At 39.5% G+C, this 17,346-nt stretch overlaps 1 protein-coding gene across 1 annotated transcript; it reads right to left on the bottom strand.

Annotated features, from left to right (window-relative positions):
* Window positions 1-1,203: 1,203 nt before the first annotated feature.
* On the bottom strand, window positions 1,204-11,786 carry slc2a11l (solute carrier family 2 member 11, like). The gene is made up of 12 exons (XM_041811158.1): window positions 11,763-11,786; window positions 11,372-11,470; window positions 9,213-9,373; window positions 8,948-9,072; window positions 8,599-8,728; window positions 6,131-6,279; window positions 5,862-6,049; window positions 3,691-3,801; window positions 3,360-3,461; window positions 3,160-3,235; window positions 2,965-3,092; window positions 1,204-1,419 (listed from the first exon to the last, which is right to left on the bottom strand). Exons 1-12 carry the CDS (start codon window positions 11,784-11,786, stop codon window positions 1,204-1,206), a joined length of 1,509 nt encoding a protein of 502 aa, XP_041667092.1.
* Window positions 11,787-17,346: the final 5,560 nt, after the last annotated feature.

Raw genomic sequence — 17,346 nt, 5'->3', positions numbered from 1 at the left:
CTTGATGTGTAAAATTGACTTGCAGTGAGTTGGGAGGAGAGCTGCATGTGGCCCCAGGGTCATCAGTTGCCCATCACTGAAGTAGTAGATTACTGGGTGCTAAGTGGCATGCAAGGTGAACATATATTTTATTCATCTGTTTATTTATTTTTTATCACATTTTGATGGAGTGGGCTTGAGTTATGATGCACGTCTAAGAGGCGATAAACTACTAGTAGGTATTGGTAGGACTGTCAGTGTTTATGTATTAATCTTGATTACGGCCAGAATTGGGTGCATTATTTTTCTTGTATAAATTACATGCTTTATTGTCCCTTTCAACACTTTGCTTAGGCCATTGCAGCATCTCCCTGCAGCCACCATGATGTAAATAAAGTCCTCATTACTGCTTAATGTCTCTTTTTACTTAGTAAAACTTACATACAGCTCAGAGGACAATTCAAAAGTTATCTAGCTACACCTTGTGAAATCAAACATTTCACTTTTCAAGGTTCCCTTATTTCCTCTACAATCCACAAATTCCCTTTTCTGTGCTTAAGTTCATGTCATAATCTTTGATCTACCAAGGTTCCTTATTTTCTTCAAAATAAAAGCCTGTATCCAAACAGGAAGTCAGTTACACTTTGTTCAAGACAGTACAAAAATCCCGAATGAAATTTTTAAAATGGAGAGATTAATCGTGATTTAATTATTATTATTTTTTTAATCATTTGACAGTTCTAGTGGTTAGACATATCTTATGTGTCTCTTTAAGATATGTCATGGAGCTGCCTTTAGTAGCAGTGGAGTAGGCTACAGCACATTTCTCATAGATAAACAGAAATGCAAATGTCAGACCCCCACCCACTCACAAACACTCTTAAGGCCATTTGCCCTGCATGTAGCATGAAGTTTATGCAACTGGACACTGGACGTCCTGAAGCCTATCTGTTTAGTCCGAGCATACAGGCCCCACTGATAACCTCGGGGGGCCAGACCTTGTTTGAAGCCATGAGAGCAACTCAAACATTAAACAGGAACAATTTTTCATGTTACAATGCAAAGTGTGGGATTTTTTTTTGTGTTAAGAAAATACAAGCAGACCTTCAACATAAAATCCACCTTTATGTCTTCATACACAAGACAGAGTAAAATGACATCACTTAAGTTAAAATAAAAAATTTAAATTTCGATGTCTTTGAGTATTATATTTTCTCAATGATCTCAGAGTTTGGTGTCATATAATGTTAGTCCATTCAGGTTCGGTTCAGTGGATTTGCTTGTCTGTATCTCTTCAGATTTGCCATGCATCCTCTGAAATTCTGCAGCTATCTCCAGTGCTGTCCGATTTTTGGTCTCAGGGACGTTGAACCACACAAACAGCCCACAGACGGTGCAGAAAAACAGGAATATAAGGAAACAAAAGTACTCCAGCTCCTCCTTGAAGGGAAAATAGAAATACAGTGTTGTACATCATGTTTATAATTGCTGTAATAAACTCTCCTGTAAGCCTACTAACTGCAAATCTACAATGCCAATTCCATAAATTGGTGCACTGTGTAAAATGTAAATAAAGACAGAATGCAATGATTTGTAAATCTCTTATTCACAATAGAAGACAAACATATTAGATGTTAAAACAGAGACATTTTACTATTTTGAGAAAATAATAGCTCATGTTGAATTCAATTGCAGCAATGCATCTCATAAAAGGAAGGACAGGGCCATGTTTACCACTATGTAGCATCCTCTTCTTTAAACAACAGTCTGCAAGCCTCTGGGAAGTGAGGAGACCGGTTGTTGGAGTTTTAGGAGAGGAATGTTGTCCCATTCAGGTCTGATGTAGGGTTTTAGTTGCACAACAGTCCTGGATCTTCTTTGGAGTTTTTGTTTTATGATGCTCCCGGTGCTTTCTGTTGGCGAAAGGTCTGGACTGCAGGCAAGCCAATTCAGCACCTAGACTCTTCTACTGTGAAGCCATGCTGTTGTGACGGATGTGGTATGTGGTTTAGCATTGTCTTTCCTGAATATGCAAAGCCTTCCCTGAAAGAGACGTTGGATGGGTGCATATGTTGCTCTAAAACCTCAATATACTTTTCAACATTGATAGTCCTTTTAGATGTGTGAGCTGCTCAGCAATAGGCACTAATGTGACCCCAGACCATCAGAGATGCAGGTTTTTGAACTGTGCACTGATAACAAGCTGGATGGTCCTTCTCCTCTTTAGAGCACATGGCATCTGGCGTCACTGGTTTCCAAAAAGAATTTCAAATGTTGATTAATTTGACCACAGAACAGTTTTCCGTTTTATCTCAGTCCATTTGAAATGAGCTTTGGTCCAGTGAAGACAGTGACGTTCCAGGATCATATTGCAAATTGCTTCTTCTTTGTGTGATGCAGCTGTAACTTGGATTTGGACTGTGTTGACAGTGATTTTCAGAAGTGTTCTTGAACCCATGCAGTGATTTCTGGTACAGAATCATGCCTGTTTTTAATACAGAGCCCACTGAGGGCTTTGTCAATTGTGTACAGAGATTTCTAGAGATTCGCTGAATCTTTTGATGACATTTTGCACTGTAGATGCATACAGATTCGTAAAACCTCAGCCCCTCTTCACTTCTGAGAGACTATGCCTCTCTGAAATGCTCCTTTTATACCCACTCATGTTACCCACCAGTTGCTAATTAATCTTATTAGTTGCAAAATGCTCCTCCAGCTCTTACTTTTCCAGCCTTTTGTTGCCCAATCCCTACTTTTTTGATATGTGTTGCTGCCATCAAATTCAAAATGAGCTAACATTTTTCATGAAATGGTGAAATGTCTCAGTTTTTAACACCTAATATGTTGTTTATGTTCTATTGTGTATAAAATATGGGTTTATGAGATTTTCAAATTATTGCAGTCTGTTTTTATCTAAATTTTACACAGCGCCCCAACTTTTTTGGAATTGGGGTTGCAATTTCATTGAGATTGTTACAAGCTTACCACTAAGATTGGGAAAACCATCCCCAGTATAAACAGGCCAGACCAGTTAAGAGTACAGGCGATGGTGTATCCAGCTGATTTATAAGGCTGAGTTAATATTTCTCCAGGAAGAGGAGCCGATACTCCAGCTGAGAGGGAAGAAACTGTGAATTTACTCATCAGTGATTCAAAGGGGAATTTTAAACTGTTACATACCTGGCCCACTGGCAAAAAAGAAAATAAAGATGAAAATGAGGACCATGCTGCAGTATGGCATCCAGGAAACATGAGTCTGGAGGAAACATGAAGTTATACCAAGGACTTTATGAGGTTTGTAGAAGGAAGATTTGAGTTACAGTGCCTGTTTTAGGATGAGAATTGTTCAGAAATGTGCTTCTGCTTTTATTTTGACTCACTTGCAGGTACAGAGTAATGGTGAGGAGGATCAGGGTTGCAGCCATTCCCATGTATCCTCTGGACAGAAGGACTTTTTTGCCCATCTTCTCAATGATCATGAACTGTGACATCAACAAAACTTCAACAGTGTCCCACAAGAGGGAGCTCTAACTACATATTATGGGGTGTGTGTCCCATATATCAAAGAACAACATTTAACTGTAGCAGCAAAAGAAAAGCTTAGAAATAGAATAACAAAAAGGGTGAAAAGTGTCTGTATCAGGACAATAAAGGGATATTTCACCAAAAAATCTATTAAGAAAGATATGAAATAGGTTGATTTTGACTTACACAGGCAATGGAGGTGCACAGCTCACACAGACCTGTTCCCAGGGCCGCATAACGTAAATGTTGTGGTTGGATTCCTGCAGCACGAAAGACGTCAAAAGAATAAAAGTACACCTGCAGAGGAGCATATGAATAACCAAAATGCACACATTAGACCAGTGCTGGTCCCTATCCTGGTTCTGATACTGGTGTCAACGTTTAACTGGTGTTGGATCAAATGGTGACTTTGGAGATGCCTGATTGAAACAATAACAATATTGGGTGCATTAAATGACTCCACAAACATTTTTATATATCAGCATAAATGTCTCTGAAAACTGACCTTTGATATTGAAATTCTTTGTTTAAAAGAAGTGAATTGAAAATATAGAGGTAAATGCCTCATTTTTAAGTCATATGAGGGTTTTTGTGGACCCCGTAAATGTCACATCATCTGCATTAATTTTCACACCTGCATGGCAGGGTTGAGTGAAGCTATAAAGAGAGCAGAAGTGAAGCATTCTTATTTCTCTTTAAAAGCTCAATACTCATTTCTGTTTACTATTGGGTTGATTTTTATTGGAAAAAGGGCCTTTTAGAAAAATGGAGCATAAATTTAAAAGCTCCTGAATTTACTTTTAGCACCAAAAGTGTTTTTCTTCATAAGTGCATCTTTGAGACTTTTCCTCCTCAAAGGATCAGTCTGACATTTTGGGCTTATTTGCTTTCTGTCAGAGTCAGGTTAGAAGATTAGTATCTGAGCAGGATGATGTGCTGCCTTCAAAATAGAAATCCTGAACTTGTGATTTCAGGAAAATAAGACTTAAGATGCTGTGATTACTCAAGAGGAGGTTGTTCATGTTGTAACTTGCTGTGAAGACAGTACGTGACCCCATCTAAAGGCACCTTCAAAGCAGTTAGCTTAACTTAGCACAGAGACTAACAGCCAGATTTAGCTTTTCATAGATACAAGCAGGGGGTGCTTAAGGAAAATACTCTCTTGGGTCTCCTTCCAGTGGACAAAATGTGATAAAATGCTTTCTAGGGTGCTCTCTTAGTAGACAAAACAATACTAAATTCCCTCCAGGGTGCCCTACTAGTGGACAAAATGTGGCACCCTCTATGGTGTCCTTCCAGTGAAAAAAATCGAATAAAGCAGCCTCTAGGGTTCCCAACCAATGAACACAGTGAGATAAAGACCCATCTAGGGTTTCCTTCCAGGGAACAAAATGTGGTAAAGTGCCCTCTTTTAGTGGACAAAATGTAAAGGTGACCACTGGGGTTCCTTGACAATAGATAGAACATAACAAAGTGCCTTCTAGATTGTCCTATAAGTAAACAAAGCTTGACAAAGTGCCTTCTGGGGTGTCCTTTCAGTGGATAAAACATGGAAAAAGAGCTCTTTGGAGCTGCCCTTCCAGTAAACAAAACATTATAAAATGTCTTCTAGGGTTCCCTTCCAGTGGGCAGTAAGTTCTATAGTGTCCTCTGGGATGCTCTTCCAGTGTACAGTCTTCATCATCTACATCTACTTCTGCATGTATTTGCTTACCTGTCACTGCCAATATGGTGGACAAGCCAACACATCCTAGCCAACACAGTCAGTGCTGTGTCTACATGCATAGTGTGTTGTTCTGTTTCTCTGTTGAGATCTAACTCACTGCCACCAAGTTAATAGGACATGTCCAAGATAATTTGGCACATAAACCTCCATTAAACAGTGATTCATAATCTTTATACTCTGGTAATGGTTAAAAAGTGGGCAAAGAAGCACTGTTCAGAATGTATTAAATGTAGAGCCAACCTAGCAGCAGGTTTGCCAGCCACACAGAGAGTTTTATCTTTCTTTTGAAGACCCTGCCAGGACTTCAAAAGAAAGATTTCCAAGATTTTAGCACAGAAACCCTGACAAAACAACATATTGTTATTTTTACACAACTAATTAGTGAGGATTAGAAGTGCTTTCAAACACAGCCAAGCTAACCAGGCTCCCAGTGTTTATGGCGGGCTGATTTACTTTAGGCCAAACCCAGGAGCAGGTTAGATTAACATGCCTTTTCACTTAGTTGTCCTGATACTTTAAAAGCATCAACATCACATTTACTACTCCTCATGTTTGTTGCATACTTGCTAATCATTTACTCTGCACAGCTAATATTATACTTTGTGCTAAGAGTGCTCAGTGTTTTACTCACAGCATTGATGCCACAGAGCTGCAGTGCACTGAAAGTAACAAAGATGGTGATGAGCTGCCAGCGCAGTGTTTTGTCCCGTAACAGCTCCAACACTGAGTGGTTACGTACACCCTGTAGGGCAGCTTTCTCCTGCAGCATCTCCTCCACCTTCATGCTGTGGTCCTGGTCGCCCCACAGTCTCCTCAGAGCTGGTAGAGAATGGCAAAGCAGCTGATTAAGGTCATGATATACCCCAGACCCTTGAGGGAACATATGGTTTCTTTCTGCACCTTTCTCACAGGCCTGACGGTCTCCTCTGTCCAGCAGCAGGAAGCTGGGAGACTCTGGAAGGAAGGGCAGTGTGGAGAGCTGGACCAGCGCTGTGAAGCCGTTGAAACCAAGCAGCCATGGCCACCTCTCATATGTACCAAGTAACTCACTACAACAGCAACAAAATCTTATCACACCAAATTGGACCTTTTCAATCTTTAAATGGTCTCTCAATTTAGCATGAGAATATATTTTTCCTGAAAAAGACATACAGAAAAAAATACAGTTATTGCAGCTCTCTGAGTTCTAACAAAAACAAAGAAAACTGAATACATTAATCCTCTTCTTAAAACATCACAGTGGCCCACAGTTTCTTGTAGAATATTTCAAAGTGGTGCTCCTAGTTCATAAAATACTCACTCATATTAGAAAATATAAAACCGTCATTGCTCTCAGACGAGGCTTTGAGTAACTCAGAGCAGAATGAAGCAGAGCTTTTTCTTGCTTTTAGCGCCGTACTTCATAGCAGACATGGATTTATCTTGCTGTTTATTTTCTGTGCAGGTGTTTCAGCATTATAATCTACATTGTTACTTTTTCTTATAAGTATTGGCATTAATATCGAACACTAATATTAAGGATGCCAAAGATTACAATTTTGAATCGTGTAATCATAACAAAATGCAACAGTATAGTGCTATTGAAGAGTGAATTGTTAGATAAAACAATCAAAATTAGGACTGCAAGCAGCACTGAAGGACCCTCACACCCTGGTGCATGTCAGGATGTGCTGCAACTGTGGCTGTATAGCATCTGCTGCGTGTTGGCGACCCCTGTGGTGTGTTGCAGCAAAGCAGATAGGCCATGCAGAAACTTTCAGGACTGTCGTTTAATGTGAGATACTGAGCCCACTGTATTTTGTATATGAGGTAGTACCGCTCATCATCAGTAGGTGGTAGCATGCCTAAGTAGAATGGTTAAATGTAGAATTGATAAGGGCATGACTGACATTTATAGTTTAATGTTAGAGGTGTTACTGGCTTCCTACATAGGTGGTGTTAAAGAACAAACATGAAACTAACATTTAAATGTGTAAAGGAACTGTAAAATTTGAAACAAATCACATGTTTAATATGAGAGTTGTAGCAACTTCCTGCGAAATTGGCAACATATGAAAATTGTTGCCATGTTAGTGTTGTAGAGCAATATTGAGGCCTTTTTTTCCAAATCTAAAGGTTGATAAGTTCAGCACAGTAAGAGGGCTGAAAATGGCCCTGTTGTGTCACTTCCTGTTGCCAGTAGGGGGCGCTTTGATGAGAGGTAGCTGTGTGATACAAAGGGTGTTGGCAAAAGACATGAAGAACACAGAACAGTGTATCTGAAAGTTAAAACAGGCTGAAGTCCTTCAACATCATCTGAAAAAGCCTTATATAGAAAATGAGATGAAGCTGGTGGACTTCTTGTTATTGCTTTTTTTTGGCAAAAGCACCAAAATTGGTCAAATAATTGCTTGTAGTGCGCTTCCTGTACATTTTAAAGGATGATCCAAAGAGACTTTTTTTTTGTCAAGACCTGATATGTATCTGTACTGATTTAAGCCTGTAGGTCCTTCCCAGTCCCTTATCTCCTGTTTGGGGCCACTGTGGGACCTGTTTGATGGACTTGCACAATTCCACCTAAATACAAAGCCCCCAAATTAGCAATTCCTCTGACAAATAAAGCTCAGCATTAGTTCATGCAGGACATGGTAGTCATACACACAGCCGTGATGAACTGGTGGCCGGCTGATCCCAATTATTGCCTCCCAGCTCCCACAGCCAATCCCAGCTCTTTCTTCCAACACAGCGGTGTATTTAAATATGACATACTTCTCACTAATCCCTGCTTGCATTAATGCTGATGCACCATGCTGCTACTGGCAAAGCTTTACCTCCTCCACCCCAGCCTCCTCCTGTATAGCATACAGCTTACATCATATTGCGAGTCATGCTACTATGCATTAATTGATTTTGAACAGATTTCATAGTATTCAGTATGCAATGTCATTAATGTATCCATCCATATGTGGGTTTCTAGCTGTAGTTAAATAATTATGTTTGGCAGCCCTTAAAATAACAGCTATTGATTCTTTTTCATGTTAGTTTTGTAGTTGAAATTGTGATCTGAAAGGTAAAAATAGAATGGAATATCTCTACTTCTTTGTCTCTTTAGGTGCATCGTATGTTTTTATTTTCTAAGGTTTGGAATGTCTAATGGTCTTCTTTGTCATTCTCTTGTTCATGTAAATTGCTTTTTCAATTATTTTCTATTGATAATATACTATAGTTACCCGGTATTGTCCTTTGCTTTCCTTCCTAGCTCTCTTCTACAGAGAGGACACCCTGGATCTTTAAGAGCATTTTGACCTAATGTGAGCTGTCATTTGAGCCCACCACTACCTGACCCCTCACTTGACTCTTCACAGTATCCATGACTCCGTCCACCTCACCTGATCCCCAGCAGCTGACCACCAAACTTCCCCAGGGAAATAGAGGTACCAACTGTGACACCCACCATCCCTCGCAGCCTCTTGGGGGCACACTCAACCAGATACAAGGGGTGAGCTGCAAGACTGAGTCCTAGAGGGACACACAGGGGAATCATACATTTCAACAAATCAATACTGATCAATAACTGGGTGAAAAATGGCCACAAGGACTACTCTAGTGACAAGTATAGATAGAAATCGATTGTCTGTTGGGTTAAATGTGGACCTAAGAGTGATGGAGGAATTGCTTCGAAGAAATTTAGGAAAAAACACAGGGATGAGCGCTGGCTTTTTAAAACACTCTGTTCACCCGAATTGATGCCGTAGAGAAACCGTCCCACCATGATCATCTCAAAGGACATGGCTGTCCTGCTACAGATCATCAACACAGCTCCGATTATCGCCACAAAATTGTTGAACAAAAGGCAGCCCTTTCTGTAGGAGACAGAGACGATTGTGATACAGCCTGAAGGCATCATTCAAAAACAGAAGACAAACCACTTAAAGTTTAAATTTGTTTGTCTTAAAGCATAGACAATTTATTGAATAGTGCTTTTTCAATGAGAAAAACTAACCTCCCAATTTTTGAGAGAACAGGACCCGCTATGACCCCCCCGAGCAGTCCCCCGATGCAGTAAATAGACACCAAGAAGGACCAGATGAGAGAAAGCTGCCACTGCTCCAGGTACATGTTGTATCTCTGCACACATGTTGTGTTCACCAGCTCCTTTATAAACTGCAATAATCACAAGCACAGTTATTGGTATTTTTCTTTTAGGTCTACAAGCTTGACTAAATTGAAGTATAGAGTTACCTGTCTAGATTATTGTGGAAAGCATTAGTACAATATTTTCAAAGTTAACCCTGGTCACATTTACATGGAAAAAATCCACCTGAAAACAATTTTTTATTTTGATTTCATAAAAATTCTGTTCAGCAGCTTGACAGGCAAATAGATTCTTTCACATGTCCATGTCATGGGGTATATTTCACATTTCATCTGGACAACCTTTCATAAACTGTGTTTGGGAAGAGCCCAACCCTTGAAGTAAACTTTGAGGGTGATTAGACAAACAGTCACATTCACTGAGTGACAAAAAATTGCATAGTGGGTGTACCAAGGTGTAAACTTCTTACTGAAGTCACTTTTGCACCAAGAAAATCTTTCATTGTGGTTCTTCACTCTTATTTTAATAAATAAATATTGTCCTGTTCTGTTGAAACTACCTCTATAGCTGTATCCTCACTAGTCCCTTCACCATCCATCATTTTCCAGTAAATGTGGCCTGAGTAAAGATGTAATTATGCACTCAAATTGCAATACAATACATATCAAAACAGTTTGTTATGATGATGAGTTTTAAGAAGACATTAAAGTCAATTGATAAACAAATATGATTTGCCATTTACTTGTTGCTTTATGTCGGATATGCAGTCCCATAAGCTTAGTGGAAGTTGGAAAAAACTGTTTTACAGCTGTCTCCTCATTCTTTTAAGTTTATTCTGAGATATCAAAGAACTGCATTGCTAAAACAATTAAAAGAAAACATAAATAGGCCCTAAAATAAACAAGATGACACCTGGATGGAAGCATATCTTCCTCCAATACCTGTTTGTACCTCTCTGTATTAATGATTCCTTAAAAGATGTGTGAGTTACCCATGCCATGGGCACTAATACACCCCTACACAATCACAGATGCTAGCTGTTGAACTTTGTGTTGATAACAATCTGGATGGTTCTTTCTACTTCAGTCTGGAGGACTTAACGGCAATTATTTCCAAAACCAATCTGAAATGTGGACTTATCAGACCTCAGCACACTTTTCCACTTGAAGTTGGTTCATCTCAAATGAGATTGTGCCCAAAGAAATCGATGGTACTCCTAGATGTTGTTGATATATGGCTTTGCTTTACATGGTAGAGTCTTAATTTACATTTGTAGATACAGTGGCGTACTGTGTTAACTGACAATAGTTTTCTGATATGTACCTGAGCCTACATGGAAATGGAGCTCAGTGAAAGCTCAAGCAGAAAGACTGTTTCTACTCATTCATCAGTGACCACTTGTTCATATCTCTACCTTCTTCCATTCTCTCTCTATTCCCACTTTGGTGATCAGCTGATTATGGGGGTTCACACTCCTCGGTACTAAGCTAATCAGATTCTGCCACAACCTCATTGACCAACCATCAGGCACCTGTCATATTTCAAATCTGTCTGCCTAACTTTTGTTTCAGTGTGAACGCTGCAACCCTCCTCCACCCCAGCCACCTCCATTCAGTTCATCAGCATCTAGCCCAGACCCTTGCAGGTCTTCTGTTCTCATCCTGCATACCTCAGTCTTCTCTTCCAAGCCACCTCACTGGTTCCTGGTCCAGCTACTCAAAAGTCTACTCCTCATATGGTCTTGCATCACTCATCAACTCCACCACCAGTGTCTAGACTCCATAGGTGGGTATCTTATTCCTGCCGTTTGCCTCACTACCCCTTCAAATACATTTAACCTGCTTACCTATGAAATTTTCCAGTTGTTCCTGGAGCATTCCATATGATGCAAGTATCAAATTCAAAATATGTGCATATTTCCGGACAGTTAAGTCTAACAGTTTGAAAATTAGATAACATGTCTTTGTGTTGTATAGGTTCTATTTTTATTCACATTTCAGACAATGTTCCAGCTTTTGTGGAATCAGGGTTTGCATTTAACCATAATTAGTTGCAGTTCTACTCACAGCAGACGGAGAAGTCATCACAGATATACTGAATCCATACTGAAACGTCCCCCCAATCCCAGCAGCAAAAATGGCTGTGATTACAACAGGACAGTCGAGCTGCAGAAATGAAGCATACAGTATGAGCAGTTATGTTGTCAAATATCAGCACCTTCAGTTTGATTTACAATCTAATTCTTTGTTTCTATTAACACATTTCCCAAAGCTTCCATTTGTCAGTGTCTTTATTGAATTATTTATGCTGGTTATGTTTCTTCTGCGAGCTACAACAATCACTCAGAGCAGTTTAATTAAAAGTAGTTTCCCGAGTGCATTTTTTATTTATCAAAGCTTACTGCAAACATTCATTTCTAAAAAGAAACAGCATTAAACAGAATGAAGTTCTACCTACCAGGAGCGTCAGGTAGTGTGGCATAGCTGGAGTCTGGTCGTTGTCATTTCTGCACTCTTTCTGGATCATTCAGACATTAAAATGGAGAGACATTTTTAACCCTGCTCTCAAATCATTAACTTTCTGTTCAGGTCAAAGAGGAAATGTACAGGAGGGAGACAAAATGAGCATTATTTTAACAAGGAAGTTATGAACTACTTAAAAAGAGCAAGTGGATTTTAAAAATAGAGTTATTTTTCTTTTATTTTAATGTCAGTAAAACTTGGCCGGACACCTACATTCTCTGAGTGTTTATTTTGTTTCAGAGTGGAGGAACAATTGAAGTGTCCACGTTGTGGTATTAAAGGTTGCAGTGGTTCTCAACAGCCTAAAATATGCAAAACTGAACACCCTGGAACTCTGCGTAACTGTAATGATTACACATTATGCAAAACAGCCATGAGCAAGAGGTAAATCTAAAATATTCATCAGCAGAGCCTCTGAAATGTCGCCCTCTGACCCTCCCTTACAGTCTAACAGCCTTTTTACTTGTTAACTGGCAGCTCTTTGGTATGCAGAGTTGAATAGGGAGTTATCTCACATTCAGTGATTACTGTCATTTTAGGGAGGCTTTGAGGACCACACAAGGCCAAAAAAACTAGACACAAGTTAACAAAGACTGCAGAGGCATAGGGACCCTCTGTAGATTTGCTGAAGCCCCCTAAATTACATCTTAGCACCCTGAAATAGTGCTAACAAGAGCCTTCATCCTATTTTGAAACTGCACATGTTCAGTACTGTGAAAAAGTATGTACCCCCTTTCTGATTTCTAATTTTTGGCTGACCACTGAGGTCAGCCCTACAGATGCCTCTGTCTGTGTCTGAATAAGTAGGTAAGTGACTGACTGACTGACTGACTGATGCTATTTTATGAGCCCTAACATAACAGAGTCACATTTGCTTGGACTGAATGCTGGCGGTAATGGCTGCCTCCACTGTGGTAACTAGAGCCATACATACAGAGATGCGCTATGGGCGGGGTTTACTTGTGCTGAAAGCCCACTAATGGCTGCCTTCACTGCTCTAAATACTCAGACATAGCTTTAGCATGGCCTCTGTTTAACCAGAACTGGACCACATCTCTGTATGACAAAGATTAAAAACTCCCTATAAGCTTTTCATGTTGGGAAAGATGTTTTCACTCTTCTGCTGACCTGCTTTGACATAACTATGTGATAGTTGAGGGGGAAAAGGTAACTTCTTGAGTGAATACTTGTATACAATGGCTGCTAATGGAGAACCTAGCTTGGTCTTAGTCAGACCAGCACTTTTGTCAGAAATGTCCAGCAATTCTTCATTACAGTTAGTGCTGAGAGGAACACAGAAAGCTTTCTGCGACAGAAAATGATGTTGTCGCTCCTCTGCCAACCTGCTTCAGCGTGACTATGTGATAGTTAAGGGAAAGGGTTTAGTAGTTGTGAGATACACACATTTCAATCAGGCATTTCAACAGGCATCCCAGATAGTTGCAGTTGGCCATATACTAGGTTTTTACCTAGGCTTTTTTTGCATATTTGTCACACTTAAATGTTTCAGATCAATAAACAACTTTTAAAACTAGAAAATGATAATCTGAGTAAATGATTTTTAAATGATGATTTCATTTATTAAGGGAAGAAAGCCATCTAAACCTACCTGGCCCTATGTGAAAAAGTAATTGCCCCCCTAACCTAATAATTGGTTGTGCCACCCTTGGCTGCAACAACTCTGACTAGGCCACTCCCCAACCTTAATTTTGTTTTTTAATCCATTCAGAGGAGGACTTGCTGGTGTGTTTGGATCATTGTCCTGCTGCATAATTCATGTGCGCTTGAGTTTGATGTCATGAACTGATGGCCAGACATTCTCCTTCAGGATTATCACACTACCACCACCATGTCTGACTGTTTGTATGTATGATGGTGTTTTTGTGAAATGATGTTTTAGTTTTACACCCAATGTAACAGGACACATTCTTCCAGAAAGTTCAACTTTTGTCTCATCAGTCCACAGAATATTTTCCCAAAAGTCTTGGGGTTCATCCAGATGTTTTTTTTTTTTTTTTTTTAAATATGAGACAAGCCTTTGTTGTGCTTTTTTTCTTGTGGTTTTGGTCTTGGATACCTCCCATGGGTGCCATTTTTGCCCTGTGTCTTTCTTATTGTTGAATCATGAACACTGACCTTAACTGAGTCAAGAGAGGCTTGCAGGTCTTTAGATGTTGATCTGGGTTCTTTTGTGACCTCCTGGAGGGGTCGTTGTTGCACTCTTGGAATAATTTTGGTAGGCCGGCCACTCCTGGGAAGGTTCACCACTGTTCCAAATTTTCTCCATTTGTGGATAATGGCTCTCAGTTGCAAAGCCTTGGAAATGTCTTTTAATGCTTTCCCTTTCTTTTAGCCTGCTTCACTTTGTCATTCAGGTTCTATTTAAGTGATTTTTTTGGATTCAACAGGTCTGGCTGTAATCAGACCTGAGTGTGGATAGTGAAATTGAACTCATTTTCCAAAAAAAATGAAATAAAATTGAAACATAAATTTTGCATTAAGGCACCTCTTAAAGGTGATTTTTCCAACCTGGTGACTTCTGTGTGACTTCAAGAAGAAACCCTGTCTGGCTATCACTTTGTGTCAGGCAGACTGTCCTGCAAGGTGTCACACAGCTGACCTCCGGGAAGGAGCCGGGACGGCTGTCCTGCATCGTCTTTGGGAGGCCTCGGCTTCTGTTGACAGCAGACAGGGACCAATGTGACATGGAACCTTCTAGAAAATTGTCAGCAGAACTTTTACCTTGAGGGGCTGCAGCAAAAGAAGCTCAAGTTACTTGTTTTTACCACAAAAAAAGAAAGAAAAAACAATAAAGGACATTTTATTTTTACATGTTCTTACATATGTGTAGGCATAAAGTCACCACTGACTGCACAGCAACACACAATGTTTAAAATCATGTGAACAATGACTAACCACCGGTATATCCATAGATATATCATTGTTTGTCTCGTCTGACTGGAAGGTCAATACTGAGATTGATTCTGTGTATAGGTCAAAGGAGTAGAAACTCAGTGTCTATGGCCACAGCAAAAACCATGTGAAGCCATGCGACTTTTTACCAGCACCACAATTCTTAAACCTCCACTATCTGGGAAATTACATTAAAAATTTAAATATCAACCTAGTAGTGATGACAGAATGAAGGTCAGGGCATCACCTACATGATGTGATCAACCCACCAGAAACTGTAAGTGATTTTAATAAATATGTTACTAGAATTTCTAAGAAAGTTTAAACTTTTATTATACTAAAGAAATGCCACAGTGTCCTTGGGGTCCATCCTCTGGGCTCTATTTCGTCTTTTGTAAATTTCAGAGCAATATAACAGTAATTTATCAAATATAATAATCACATTGTGAAAGATTAAGGGGATTACCAAAGTCTGCAGTGTTAATCCTCATAAGACCATAAATCAATATTAATTCAACAGGAGCATCCACCCTGTTGTCTCTTTTTGTTAATTTTGCTTATATAATTAGGTACCAGAACTATTGCCAGACACTTGTTTTCTTCTGCAAAGTTTACAAGAGCTGGGTTGATTTCTGTGGTACAAATGTTATAAGCAAGGGATGAACATGAGACCTAACTGGCCCTTACCTTTACCCTGTGATCACCCACATCGAATCAGTTAGTTCTTGAGTGAGTGAACATGTGTGTAAAGTTTGAAGAAAAACCCTCAAGACATTCTTAAGATACTGCATTTACAGGACAAACAAGGAATTAACATGAGGTCTATGACCTTTACATTTGACCTTTGACCTCCAAAATATAATCATTTAATCCAGAGTTTCCCAAACTTTTTTGTGACCCACCTTTTAGATGGTACAAGCCATCAATTTTGTTTTCTGTACTTAACTGCTTACCTGGTCTGTTTTGGTGAGCTGATGGCCAGTGCTAATCTGGTCCTGACCCAGGACTTTCCTTTTTATGAGCCAATTTTACCTCCCTGACATAGGCCTTCTTTAAATGCTTGATCCTTGGGCCTTTATTGTCTTTCTAACCTGGAAAAATGACTTTCTTTTTTATTAGCTAACCCTACCTAACTGTGACCTTAGCTCTACCACCAGCCAGTGTTGAGCCTTGTTTTGTTTTTTTTATTATGGCAGCAAGGGTGAATGTTATAGAGTGGAGCTTACCGATTTGGCTATAATGTGTACTGCAGACATAATTTTCCCATTAAATGCTATAGGAAAGAAATTTTGAAAACTTGCCTTTTAAACTCTGACCTCCAGAATGCAGCCTGTGGTTTATCTTCATCTTCAAAATTAATTTCTGAGAGTCTTTATTATCTAGAATCACAGGAAGAACCTTTGTTATCTTTAACTCTGAAAACTCACAAATGTGCTTCAGTCAATTAAACTCTGGACTTACTCACTGTGTAAACTACTGGTATGCCAAAAGTGCTTAGTTGGTTGAATCCCCTCAGGCATCTTATAAGGAACAGAAAAGACATCCTGATTAACGAGCTAAAAAGTGCCACCGTGTACCTTCAGAGCCAGAGTGAAAGAAACAACGGAGAGGGAAGGGGAGAAATTAGGGCACTGAGATCAGAGTGAGAAATACAGTGCTGCACTTCATTGTGTTTGAGGAGGAGAAAGTGAGACCAGATACCAAGTATAAATGAGAACTGGTGGATGTGCTGCACCTGACAAAAGGCAGAGGAGAAGGATGACTGGTTTTATTGCCACTGAGAACAGAGAGAGGAAATGGAAAAGCCTGAAATTGAATCACAAAAGAAGCGAGGTAAATCCTCAGTTGTAAAACTGTTAAAAACATATAAAAACCTGGGTCACACAAATTGCACTACACTGTTCTCAGAAAAGCAAACACTCTGTTCCCAGGGTAGAGGATGTCTATTAGCAGCTGGCTAATGCAGGACAAAATTGTATCACTGCACTAATCCTTACACGGCCCTTTACAGGTAGGTCTGAATCTATTAACAATGTAAGAAAGGCTGATGGACTGCCAGTGAGCTTTAATCTTGGGTAAAGGTTGTTTTATTTGTCTGCAAGTCTACATGGCAAACATCCTATACATAGAGATGAGTGCTCTATTTTTTAAGAGTGTTTTCATATTAAGCATGATTACTTTTTGTGCTAGGCTTAGGTTACACACTATTTTAGACAAAAAAAAAAACCAAACAAACAGAAAACTACAGTTCCCACAATCCTAGAGTGTCACAGTGACATCTCTGATCTGTTGGGCCCCTCTAATCACGAAACTGTTGGCCGTCGATGATGACAACACATGCCACTATGATATATTTAACCTGACATGTCAGATGGATGTGTTTCACACATCCATCCAGAAAGGGTGGTGGCTAGACATGTGAGTACACGACTTTTGTTGATTTTGAAAAGAAAACAACTCAATTTTGGGTATCTATTCTTTACTGGAGTAATTATTATTTTCAGCCTACTTATTACTTCTACTCCTTACATTTACACGTAATTATCTGTACTTTCTACTCCTTACATTTTAAAAATAGCCTCATTACTGATATATCATTTCAGCTT

The sequence above is a fragment of the Cheilinus undulatus genome, linkage group 17 (genome assembly GCF_018320785.1).
Source record: "Cheilinus undulatus linkage group 17, ASM1832078v1, whole genome shotgun sequence".
Classification (NCBI taxonomy): domain Eukaryota; kingdom Metazoa; phylum Chordata; class Actinopteri; order Labriformes; family Labridae; genus Cheilinus; species Cheilinus undulatus.
Note: the sequence above shows the minus strand (reverse complement) of the source record. Positions and strands in the feature narration are given on the sequence as shown.

What these genes read in the sequence shown, in the direction of transcription:
- slc2a11l (XM_041811158.1), bottom strand. Translation starts at nt 11,786, where the DNA reads ATGCCACACTACCTGACGCTCCTG. An exon ending in CACACTACCTGACGCTCCTG is followed by an intron (nt 11,471 to 11,762) that starts GTAGGTAGAACT and finishes TCATTTCTGCAG; the next exon opens with CTCGACTGTCCTGTTGTAAT. An exon ending in GGTCAGCTGCTGGGGATCAG is followed by an intron (nt 6,280 to 8,598) that starts GTGAGGTGGACG and finishes TTGCTGTTGTAG; the next exon opens with TGAGTTACTTGGTACATATG.